Here is a 12,584-nt window from a genome sequence, read left to right on the forward strand (position 1 = left end):
GAAGGTGAGCTCACCCAGACATACAGGATGGCTAAATATAGAGGGATACTTCAAAGAGCAGAGAGGCCAAGTCCATCTGTAGATGAACAATGAAAATACCTAAAATAGCCATGTAGTGCTTCTGATAAATTGGGCCCCTTTGGGAAACTGCAGGGAGTTGTAGAGATACATAAGATGCCAGGGATAATGGAAGTCTCTGATTGGGGCCTTTTAGCCAGTAAGGCTCTGGCCCTCCTGGCACTAAGTGTGGATGTGCCCTCCCTTGCATGGCTACTGTACAGGCAGCAGGTGCAACACCCCAGGATTGCAGTCAGCCCCAGGATAGTCTCCCTAGCATAATGCCATGTGAACAATACTAAGTTCATAGGTTAATAAACCATGTTGAATGAAATGAAGTATGATTTGTGGCTTAAAGTACATGTATCTATATGTGTGTATGTGATATGTAATACATGTTCACATGTAATACTTGATAATAATAAAGGTTCTTTGTTGTTATTTGAGTGTATTACTTGAAAAAAGTTTGCTCTAAACAGTACCATGTGATGCAGCAACTTCATCCATCTTGCATTGACTGCATTTCCCGATTGTATCAGGAGGCCATGTAAGCAGTTGGCCTAGACAGGCTTGTTTGTACAATCATGCCCAAGGATGTTCACAAGCGCGCCCAAGGATGTTCACACAGTAACGAATAGGATAGGACAGATTTCTCCCAACATGTCCTGTCAAGCAATGCTCAACTACGTAAATGTGTTTTTTTCCTATGAGAGCACTTTTTGTTTGATTTTTTATCACATCAGAGATTCCTTGAAATAATTCAGTGCTATTAGGAACAATTTTGGCAGAAGTCGATGTGCCATTCTTGGCTTTGTGTTTTTCTTTTGAAATCTCTAATAGGACCTTTACGAGCTTGTTTGAAGATGTTCATTTCCCTCTAAAATGTAGACCTTTTGTTCTAGGCATTTCTGCTGTTCTCCAGCCAGTCACTAGAGGGAAGCATACGCCCATATTTACATACTAGAGCCCCTCATAGTAGATGAAAGAACTGCTAGTTCTGCCTCCTTGTGTATTATAAGCACAAAAACAGCCCACTGGGAAACTAGTAGTAACCTCAAACTAATTGTAGAGGTAGAACGATGTTATACAGCAGACTTACTGGAAGCAGCAAGTGAATGAAGAGTTCTAGAATCTCCAGATTGTTTTAAACACTGGGATATCAGTATCTTGCATTTCTTTCATTTTTCACTTCCTCTTTTATATCTTAGTTTTTCTTCAATACATTTTGTGAAGTCAAGAATACACATATATCTTTACAGAAATAAATTTCCTTTTGTGTCCATGAAAGACGGGTTCTAGGACCTCCTGGAAACTAAAATCCATAGATACTCAAGTCTCTTACATAAAATAGTATGGTGTTTGAAAATCCTCAAAGAAACAACTGCCCAATAAATAAGTGGGCTAAAGACTTAAAGAGAAACTTCTCTGAAGAAGAAAGAAGGATGGCCAATAGACACATGAAAATGCTCAACATCCCTAGCCACAAAAGAAATACAAATCAAAACCATTGAGATACCACCTCACTCCTGTTAGAATGGCTATAATCAAGAACTCTAACAACAACAGATGCTGGAGGGGATGTGGACAGAAGGGAACCTTACTTCACTGTTGGTGGGAGTGTAAAATTGTTCAACCACTTTGGAAAGCAGTATGGAGGTTCCTCAAAAGACTTCACATAGAGCTCCCCTATGACCCAGCAATTCCACTTTCGGGCATTTACCCAAATGTTTACAAACAAGACCACACTAAAGCTACCAGCACAACTATGTTTATTGCAGCATTATTTACCATAGCTAAGATATGGAACCAACCCAGATGCCCCTCAGTAGATGAATGGATCAAGAAAATGTGGTATATATACACAATGGAATTCTATGCCTCCATCAGAAAGAATGACATTGCCCCATTTGTTAGGAAATGGAAAAACTTGGAAAAAATTATACTAAGTGAAGTAAGCCAGGCCCAAAGAAACATAGGTCCCATGGTTTCCCTTATTTGCAATATCTAGTATATGTATGAGTCAACGGAAAAGGTCAGATAATGTGATGTTAGGAAAATGAACCCTTAGATAGGTATTTTAATGTTTTTTTTCTTTCATGCATTTGTTTCTAACGCATTTATAAGATTATCTCTTGGTTGCTTTGTATGTCCCTCCCCCACAGTATAACCCCTGTTTTCACTCTATTTGATGTCAGTATAACTTGTGGAGGAGATAGGGAAAAACAAGTCGTTTAAGGATACAGGTGGATCTGTTGCAACAATGAGAAGTACAAGTTATCATGTCAAAAACGAGCTTTACAACGTTGGTGGGGGCGGGGGGGTGAGGGGGGGAAGATTGGGTGGGGGGTGGGGGGGAGGCTGGGAAGGGATGTGAAGGGTAAACAAAGGAGGAGGCTGCAATGCTTGATAAGAAATGTATGCATTATCCTGCCCCTGTAATTGTAACCCCTCTGTACAGTATGTTCACAAAAAAAATAAAATTAAATTTAAAAAAATTAAAAAAATAGTATGGTGTTTGAATAGGACTTCTCCATATCTTCTTGTACATTGCTAAATGCTTTTTAATACCTGACACAATGTAAGTGCTGCACATATACATATTTGTACATTTATATATATATATATATATATATATATATATATATATATATATATGGTATTCAGTGCTGAGACTGAACCCAGGGCCCTGTGCTTTCTAAGTATACACTATACCATTTATCTACACCCAGTTGTCATGTTTTCTACCCATCCTTGGCTGGTTGAACTGTAGATGCAGAGAGCCTCCCTTCTTCCTACTCTATTCTTCATCATCATGGAGCAGAATAAGTGGGATCAGGCTCCTTTAAGCAAAGAAACAAGCTGTCGAATGACTTGCCCAAGGCCATACAGGGATTGGGCTTCTAGGTTCATACACAGCTCAAGACTGACAGCTGCCTTGGCCACTTTCTGAGCACCACCCTTCACTCTCATCCTACCCAGTCTCCTTGTCTAGGTATAAATTTTTAAGGAAGTTAAGCACATTCCCAAAGCCATACTACACAAACGATGCATGGTAGAACAAGGGGAGTTTTTTGTTAAGAAAGTGAGAGTGGGTCTTACTTTCTGAATTTACACATAGGGCTATCACTATCTTGTATTCCTTTTGGTTTTTACTTCTTGAATCTTTCTGTTTGAAGTTGGGGGGCTGGTGGGAACCCAGAAGTCTAAGCAAGACTTGGACTCTATTGAAAGGACCACTTCTGTTGGATTCTTTTAGAAAGGAAGGGATTCGAACTAGGTGAAGGGACAGGTTAAGCTGCTCTATGTCTAAGGTGTTTCACAATGGCTGGCAGAAAACAAGCTCCTGCCAGGCTTATTCAGAAGGAAGAATAAGCCAGATGACTTGGAATCAAATTACTTTTCTTAAGCACACAATACTTTGGTACTTTCTTACTTGGCCTGTATGATAAAAATCCAAGAGAATGAATGAAAATGAGGTCATGTGAAAATTCAGTTGTCAGCATGACCTGTGGAAACATGGAAAGGAAGCTAGTCCTGGAACCTGTCTGCCAGCTTCTCCAGCACTCCCTAGTACCTGAGGGACTAAAGGAATTATTCTCTACACTTCCTGCTGGGAAATGAGAACTTCCGCTTGTCTTCATGGGGTGTCAGCATGCTGACCTCAGGGTTTCAGCTCACAGCTGTCCACACTTACTTTTTTTTTAATTTTGGCAGTGCTGGGATTTTAACTGAAGGCTTCTGCTTGCTAGGCAGCTTTAGTTGCTTTTCTGGTAAGGTCCTGCGTTTCTTTTTTTTTGTCTGGCTGGCCTGACCTACTATACTTACTCCTGCCACATAGGCTAGAATGACAGACACAATCCATCAGCTTTTTTTTTTCTGTTGTTGTGTTGAGATGGGGGTCTCTTGATCTATACTAACCGAGTAGCTGGGATTACAGGTATGAGCCACCTCATGCAGCCTCACACACACAATTTTTTTAAAGCATGAATATTAGAAATGCTAATGGTATTCCTATTAAAAGCTCCGTGGGTGCCATAAACCAACACGAACTGCTCAGGAAGTATCAAAGAACAAGGATAGGTGGAATATCTCTTATTCAAAATGCTTGGGACAAGAAGTGTTTGGATTTTTTTTTCAAGCTTTGGAATATTTGCAGATTATCTTGGGTGTAGGACCCAAGTCTAAACATGAAACTTATCAGGATTTTTTTTTTTTTTCTGCTTATGTGGGGCTGAGGAATTGAACCCAGGGCCTCATGCACGCAAGGCAAGCACTCTAACCATTGAGCCACCTTCCCAGCCCTAAACATAAAATTTATTTATGTATCATATTTACCTTGTACATATAACCTGAAGGTAATTTTATATACTTTAAACAATTTGTTCATGAAGTAAATTTCCCAGTGTGAAACTTTCCACTGTTGTGCCATTTAAGAAAAAAAAAAAAAAAAAAAGGACTTTGTAGCACTTGGGACTTCAGATTAGGAATATTTAAGCAGTATTAGGAAAATGATATGCCCGAGGCTGAAAGATACTCTTTTCAGTAACAAAACTAAAAGGCAGTACCAGGAAGGATTCAACTTCACTTTATGAATTAAAACACAAGTTAATAACACTTTTGTCAGGAAAGTATGAGGGAAGGAGAGCAGGGGTTGTCTTATCTACTGACTTGATGCCAGTAGGATAAGGTGAGGAAGAGGAGGAGGAGGAGCTAATAGGGAGGGGGACAGATAAACGGAGAAAGGGTGAGCAAATGCTGTTATAATATTCAATGTACATACGTGAAAATGAACAAGGTAAACTGAGGGGTGGGTGGGGTTGGGAGAAGTGGGGAAAATGATGAAAGAGGTGACATTAATCAAGATGCATTATACTCACAAACTGACTTATTGAATTGAAACTCCTTTATATAACTACTTACAGATAAAAAAGGTAATTTTATTATAACTTGCTGGGCTTCCCCTTTCTCAGGTCTTCCTTTGGATTACTGATAGCAGCCTCTCAGGCCAGTAAAAACTAGATCCTCTCTACTTCCCTTTTTACCTGTTTTTCAGTTTGTTACTTTTTAGACAAGATATTGACACATAAGCCAGGTTTGGCCTCAAATTATGTTCCTCATGCCTTAGCCTCCTGAGTAGCTAGGATCATAGATGTGTGTCACCATGCCTAGCTTCCTGTTTTAGTTGGAAAGAGCTATATGTTATTGGTGTTGCTTAGAAAAGCTAACAGCAGTAACTGACTTCAGCTCAAGTATGGGCAAACAAAAGCTCCTGCCTTTCCCCTCTTTCAGCTTGATTCCCTGGTTGGATCTGATCCTGGGTGTACTTGGCCATTGGCTATCAGTCAGGCAGCAGCTACACCTAGCACACCACCACACCCTGGTCCAGAAGTTGGGGTGGGGTACAGTTGATATTGACTGGGCCTAAGCTTCTGTGCTGAGAAGGAAAGTCTTGTGGCTCCCCATTACCTACCTTATCACTGTGGGGGTGATCTCTGCACAGAAGAACACGCTGAGGCTGCCCACTGCGTGGGATGCAAACATGCCCACGATAGAAAATGCAATGGAGAACTTGTCCTTGACGCTGTCACTCATCCCTGGAGGAGGATCGGAAGTAGGCAGTGAGGGGGGAGAGCAGGAAGACAGTGAAAGCCAGCCAGGGAGCAGGGAAGGGGGGAAGGAAGTCTGAGGCCATCCCAGGGGCTCCCCTCCTTCCCGACTGTGATATGCAGCTCTGTCAGGGACATGCAGCACCTTCAGATTTAAGAGCCCCAAGTCCTCTTGGCAGAAGACTCGAGCTCCTCTGAACCCTTGTGCAGCGGTCATGCTATGCTCCCAGTAGCCTGTTGCAGTCCTCAGGTAGGAGCAGGCTGGAATCTTCCTCCTGCCCTGGGCTTCAGGAGCCTTGGCTGACAGATGGACTTCAGCCTCAGGGTGACTGCCCAATCCAGGGGCAGTGTTGATTTAGGGGAACAAAAGCACAGGTGACCCATACAGAAGAATTCATGGCCTGGAGGGAAAGGGCTCAGCCAATCCCAGTGACTGTCAATGGTAGCAGAGCCTGTCTTGGGCAGGGTGGCATGGAGCAGAGCACGCTGGCATGCAGTCAGGTGACACAACCAGGCTACTTCTCCTCAGAACTTCACAGAAGGCATGTGCGACCTGAGGCCCCAGCAGCATGATCTTGCCATGGGCCAGACGGGCATGACAGCAGCATGAGGGGGCAAGGCAGTGGCTCTGCTGTCCCTATCTGTGAGCAGCAAGCTTGCACGAGGCCTGAGGGGACAGCCAAGCCCCGACACTCCCACGGCTTTCTGACCCCACTCAGGTGCCATCCACGAGACAAACCACTGGGGCTGTGCTGACTGTGGTGCCAAGGGATGGGGAGGGCATGCACGCCAAGCTGCACGAAACTGGGGACACATGAGTCGCTTGGTTTAGTAGCAAGAGGGCTAGAGAATACAAATGTATGCTTATAGTGTCCAACCTACGGCCAACTTCAGCTGCAACTCTTGGAGGACAGCAGGGAGAAGAAAGAGAGGAAATGGAAACCAGTTTGTGAGTCTTGTGAAAACTCCCTCATGGATGCAATCAAAGATGAGGCCAAATTGGCACAAGGGTTTGGGACTCACCTGAGTCTGGATGCTGGCTGTATTTTCCGATCACTGGTCATGCCCACACACACAAGGGTATGAAAATGGGAAGAGGGGGAGAAGGCAGGTTAGGTTTGGGGCTATTGCTGTGGCTCCCACGTGACTTGTTTCTAAGAGAACTCCCTTTCTGTCTGGGTTGGCGCCAGCTGCCTGGGCAGTGGAATTCACACTGGACTAAACAAAGATGTTTTTGTTAGGGAGAGTGGGCTAGCGTTCCACTAGCCTCAGCCTGGGGAGATAATGCAGCTTTGCAGAAGAGAGCCTCAAGCAGATCCAAAGGCCAGGTTTCCTTGCCTATGAAGTTATTCAAGGGACATCAGGCACTATGGGGACAGACCTGTCAGACTACATTTCTGCCTGCTCCAAACCCTGCTCTTCACAGCTACTTGCTCTGTGCCCAGGGTGCCTGTGGCATTCCTGCTCAGAGCCAAAAAGACCATCCGTGACACCCTAGGGGTTGAGTACCATGCCATGTGTGTCCCAACTGGCGAGCCAAATAGAAGCTCTATGGAAGGGAAGCCCACCAGGAGGACTGGTATGGGCAGAGACGTCACTTTTCCATTTCCATTATTATTCACAGCTCCAAGTTAGTATCCCATCAATGCATAAGAATGTGCCCGAGTTAGAAAATTCATCCCTGAGCTGGAAACTAGCTATTTTATAATCAGTCTGCACAAAAGCTGCTCTGAGATAAAAAAGGGATAGTCTTGTGTCTGATTCCAACACACAAGATTAGCTCTTGTAGAGGACCAGAGTGCTTCATGGCAGTGTCCAGACCCTGTCCCAGAAGGGCTGTGCCTGGGTGTGAGGAGGTGGCCTAGCAGTCTGGTGCAGTCCTGTCATGCTCTGGGCTGGAAAGGGAGACCCTGTGGTGGTGTCTTCACATACTGAGGTGGGAATTTGTGAGGAGCTGTAGGAAGCTTCCTGGGGTGGGTGTGGGGGATGGCTAGATCGATTCTCTAGTTTGCCTTAGATTATCTTACACATTAACTGAGAAATTATTTGGTTTAAAGAGAGGCTGGTAAATTTGGGAACATCTACAAGAAAAAGTAATGTCTCCGTGTGAGGGAGGGTGTCAAAACAGATTTATTTTCCATTAATGACACAGGAAAAAAACAAATCCTTTTGTTTGTCTTTGTCATGTGATGAGTCACCCAGAAATAGCCTGCCCATTAGCAAAGTCACACCCACCAGGACTCTAAGGGCCTGGCAGGCTGGGGAGGCCCAGTGCAGCTGGACGGCTTTGCATTGGGGCCACTGAGCTGAGGGAAGGAGAGGAGGGGAGGCCCAGCAGCCTCAGAGGCAGAGAACAGAGATGCTCTAATTAAAGCTCTGTCCTTCCACAGCAGTGTCTTCAAGCTGTTGATTTTGGAATGACCACTCAGGTCACAGAAGATTTTCTTCAAGTCTCATTCAACTCTTCTGCTATAGTTTGGATCCTGAATGTTCCCTAAAGGCCTATGTGTTTGAAGGCTCATGGCAATACTGGGAGATAGCAGAACTTTTAGGAGATGGGCCTAGTAGGAGTAAATCAGGTTACTATGAATGTGCTCTCGGGGGAGATGGGGGTCCTAGCCCTTCCTCTTCCTCTCTTTTGCTTGGAACAGCTTTCTCTGCCATGAGTTTCTCTATGATCTGCCTTGCACAGGCTCTGAGGCAATGGGACAATAATTCATAGACAGAAACCATCATAACTGTGAGCTAAAATAAATCTTTCCTCCCCTCAAGTTGATCATCTCAAGGAATAGAAACCTGATGCACATCTTCCAAGTATTCCAGCTCACTTCCCCAGCACATCCCCTCGTCCCCTTCCTTTGGTCTACTCACGGTTGAGGAGCCCGAGCTGCAGGAGCGAGGCCAGGGCAGTGAGGATCATGAAGAGCAGTAGCCCTCCCCTGCGCCCAAGGAACCTGACCACCACGCACATGGCCAGGCAGGAGGCCAGCGCGATGCTGGCCATGGTGTAGTAGTCGGCATAGAAGTTCTCTAGGAGTGGTACCTTCACCTCGTGGCCCATCATGCTCCTTGCAAAGCAGTGGTGGATGCCGTACCCTGTCAGCCTGGAGGAAATACACACGGAGAAGGTGGTGGGCAGTGTGTTCAGACTACAGGGTGTCACCAGGAGACACAAATAATTCAGTATGTGAGAGGAAAACATATACAATACACATAATCTGTGACAGAGACTTCAAAGAAATTTGTGTGATGCCAGTGCCAGTGGCTCAAGCATAATCCTAGCTACTCAGGAGGCTAAGATCTGAGGATGATGATTTTTTGTTGTTGTTGTTGTTGGTTGTGGGGCTTGAACTCTGGGCTTGGGCGCTGGCCCTGGGCTCTTTACCTCAAGGTGAGCGTTCTACTACTTGAGCCACAGTGCCACTTCTGGTTTTCAGGTAGTTAAGTGGAGATAAGAGTCTCACAGACTTTCTTGCCTCGTCTGGCTTTGAACTGTCCTCAGATCTCAGCCTCCTGAGTGACTAGGATTAGAAGCCTGCGCCTCTGAGGACTATGGTTTGAAGCCAGCCTAGGCAGACAAATCTGAGGGACTCTTACCTAATTAACCAACAGAAAGTCAGAACTGGAGGTGTGGCTCCAGTGACGAGTGCCAACTGTGATGAAAATGCTGAGTGAGAGTCCAAGGCCCTGTGCATGAGGCTTTTTGCTCTAACACATTCTTTAGGCTGAGTCTCAGATGGCCAGTGACCATCTCCAAGTCACATTGCCTTGCTGGGTCTCTGCCTCCTCTGGGGCACTCAGGGTTCTGGAAATGTGGGGACCTACCCACTCTACCCAACCCTGCTGCTACTTAGCCAAGGCTGTAGGAGAAGCCAGTCAGAACTCAAGCCAGGCCAAGGGAATATACTTCGTTTTCAGGAAACCCTTTCAGAAATTCTGGATTTCTCCTTGCTTCCCTCCCACCGTACCCTAGGTCTAGCTCTTTGCCCCTCAAGTGAGCACATGAACCACTGTGAAACATTCACCCTAACTAGACCACGTCCATGCCGCCACACAGGAAGGAAAAGTGTAGGGTCCGTTAGGATGTGGTGTGTAAAATGCCAAACGCACTCATTATGTCAGCTCTCAGCATCCATCCCAGAGCTAAAAACTCCCTGCTTTTTCTCCCAACCACAGGGGAATCAGTGCTTTTCATCAGACCTTGAGGATGCATCAAGGTCAACTGCAGCAGACCCTGCCCCCATTGCACAGTGAATGCGTTTCCACTCACAGATGGCCAAGCCCCTGTGAGCCATTTTATAAGTTTAGCAATTGATTTGATTTGATTCCTCTGTTAGTCTCCTGGGATCCCAGACGAATTTCTTTTCTGGCCTGCTGAGATCACAGTGCAGCCTTTTGCCTTTTGGTTCTGGTAGAAATGAAGTCCTCTCACCGTAACAGGTAATTTTAAAATAATAAAACCAGAGAGATTGATTCCTGTACCCCACAAGGATCATTAAAATAGAAATTTGCTTCTTGTCTATGTCAAATTTTGTGTCTCCCCTCCCCCCCTTCCCCCCTACCCCCCGCTGGAGAAGTAACAGGGTGCCAGTGGCTTGTTTGTAATCCTAGGTATTTGGGAAGTTGAGATGAAGATGGTAGTTCAAAGCCAGCTTGTGCAAAAGTGCACTTGACTCCATCTCAATTGAAAAAGCTGGGTGTTGTGGCATTTGCCTTTTATCCCAGCTATAATGGAAAGTATAAAGTGAGAGAATCATATTCGAGGCATGGGCCCAGGCAAAAAGTATGACTCTATCTCAAAATAACCAATGAGGAAAAGGGCTTGAAGCATAACTCAATGGTACTGCCTCTGCCTAGCATGTGTGACACCTTGAATTCAAGCTCCAGTACTGCCAAAAAAAGAAGGAAGAAAAAGAAAGAGGGAAGTCATTCAATCCCTAATACCTCCACTAGCCTAGCAGTGTCCACATCAGACTGCTAGGCAGAGAAGTGAGGCCTGGGGGGCGCTGGGCCTGGCCACTGCGTGGCTATGGCTGGTCTCTTGCCCACCTGGGCCTCAGATGAGGAGGATTAGATCTTTGCTTTTCTGTTGTTTGGCAGTGAACTTTTCTATACCTCTCAAAAGTGAAATTTAGCCTGGAACCCCAATACTGAGGGCTGACTTAATAGAGCTGCGTTGAACAAAAAGAGTTGTTGGGAATAGTAGTTCCTGTCTTTGGCCTTGTCTTATCTAACAGCAGCCCTGAGATCTTTCACAAAAACATGTAAGCCTGTTTCCCCAGATCACCTATATATAACTCCTACGGAGAGCGCAAAATCCCACATGGCTCTAACTCTGAAGGGGCCCGTGTTGTCAGGACAGATAGGATCAGTGAGATGCCAAGGTGAGACAGGAAGAACCTTCCATGTACATTGAACCCAGGGACAAGGGCTGCTACCAAACAAAGGGGCCCAGCTGGTGGTGTGAGCAACCCCTGGAAAGGCCTTAGAGCAGGCTGCTTGCTGGTGTGTGTGTGTGTGTGTCGGGGGGCAGGGCCAGCTACAAACAGGGAACATAATTACTGTAGCCTGGGTGGAGGATCTGGCCAAGCCCCTGTTTCAAGCCCCTCTCTGACGCAGTGCCTGCAACCTCCAACCATGGAGTCTCCTCCCGTTGTGCACCTGAAGGAGGCGCCTCTGTGCATCTTTGTTTCCCTCAGAGGTAGATGGGGAAGAAGCCACCTCCTAAAGCTTCATCAGACCCGGGGCAAAGGAGACCACTGGCATTGCTCTTGTAAAATATAGTGACCATGCTAATGATACATCTATGCTGGGCCTCCTGACTTTTTCCTGCCTCGTGTATCTGGGAGCTCTAGCATGGCGCAGGACACAGGGGAGGATGGCCAGCCAGCGAGGCTCAGTGTGCCAAGTGCCCTAGGCTTTCTGGTGAAGTGGACAGTGACAAGGCCTTGCTACCCTTTAGACCCAGTTAAGCAGCTCTGCTGGTGAACCACCCCTTCTGGGGCCCTTTTCACAGAGAGCTGGCTCAAAGAGCAGGCACAGGGAAGGCTAGGATTCCAAATGGAGTTGGGGTAAAGAAGAGGTCCTTCCCAACTCAGCCCTGTGTGTCCCTGTGACTCACGAGTTTACACACAGGACCACGATGTTCTTCCACAGGTTTCGGGTTCCTACCACCTTCACGATGCACACTTTCTTGGGCCTTCGGGAAAGCTCCTTCTCCAGCTCTGCAAGAAATGAAGTCTGTGAGCCTGGGCAGGACAGAAGTCTCTGGATGGGAGGCACTCCATGGCCCCCAGCAGGGGAGAGAAAAGCTTTCTTTTCTTTAAGTCAGGGGATATAGCATGTAGGTTTTCAGTACAGAGATGTGTTCACAAGGCTAACTTCACAGTTCAAACTTCTGTGTGACACTAGCAGTTGGTTCAGAGTATACTTGGACTCTGTGTTTTCCCTGCACACACACTGGGCTCACAAGATAATCAGGCAGCACCGGCTCCTGCACTTTTGAGCACAGCTCTCCCTAGTAGTATTCTAGGCCCTGTGCAAACAAGGCAAACAGTTCTTTACCTTGTAGAATCTGCATCCATCTGTGCACATGTCACAGACCTGGAGAGCTGTGGCTGACGTGTGCCTTCACTTCAGGGGGCAGAATGTTCCAGGGTTGCAGATCTTTGGATCTGAAAATGTGTCTGTATGTGTACCCATCTGTGCATGTACCACAGTATGTGTATGCATGTTTTAATAAATGGTAAAAAAAATGCTTGGGAGCTGGGGCTGGTGTGTAGCTCATTGGTAAAGCACATGCTTAGCTTCAGTGAGTCCCCGGGTCCCACACCCAGCACCCCAAAACTGAGCCCAAACAGGCCTTTGAGATCTGCATGATACAGAATGTTTCAGCGTGAAGGGATATGACTGACTAGCTGT

General features: G+C 46.0%; 2 protein-coding genes across 4 annotated transcripts in view; one reads left to right on the forward strand and one right to left on the reverse strand.

The window, feature by feature from the left end:
- Window positions 1-12,584, forward strand: part of Psmg4 (proteasome assembly chaperone 4) — a 154,025-nt gene that overhangs the window by 18,083 nt on the left and 123,358 nt on the right. The window lies entirely within an intron of this gene.
- Slc22a23 (solute carrier family 22 member 23) overlaps window positions 1-12,584 on the reverse strand; it is a 198,433-nt gene that overhangs the window by 8,906 nt on the left and 176,943 nt on the right. Inside the window, exons 6-10 of one of the 3 annotated variants that reach the window (XM_070024645.1) lie at window positions 11,785-11,887; window positions 8,535-8,767; window positions 6,687-6,719; window positions 6,542-6,565; window positions 5,528-5,651 (exon numbers count right to left, since the gene is read on the reverse strand). In XM_070024645.1, the coding sequence (XP_069880746.1) occupies window positions 5,528-5,651; window positions 6,542-6,565; window positions 6,687-6,719; window positions 8,535-8,767; window positions 11,785-11,887 (517 nt within the window). Of the gene's footprint in view, window positions 1-5,527; window positions 5,652-6,541; window positions 6,566-6,686; window positions 6,720-8,534; window positions 8,768-11,784; window positions 11,888-12,584 lie in introns of those variants that run through there. The other 2 variants (XM_070024647.1, XM_070024646.1) reach the window with 2 other exon arrangements.

The sequence above is a fragment of the Dipodomys merriami genome, unplaced genomic scaffold, assembly GCF_024711535.1.
Source record: "Dipodomys merriami isolate MVZ:Mamm:240054 unplaced genomic scaffold, mDipMer1.0.p SCAF_16, whole genome shotgun sequence".
Classification (NCBI taxonomy): domain Eukaryota; kingdom Metazoa; phylum Chordata; class Mammalia; order Rodentia; family Heteromyidae; genus Dipodomys; species Dipodomys merriami.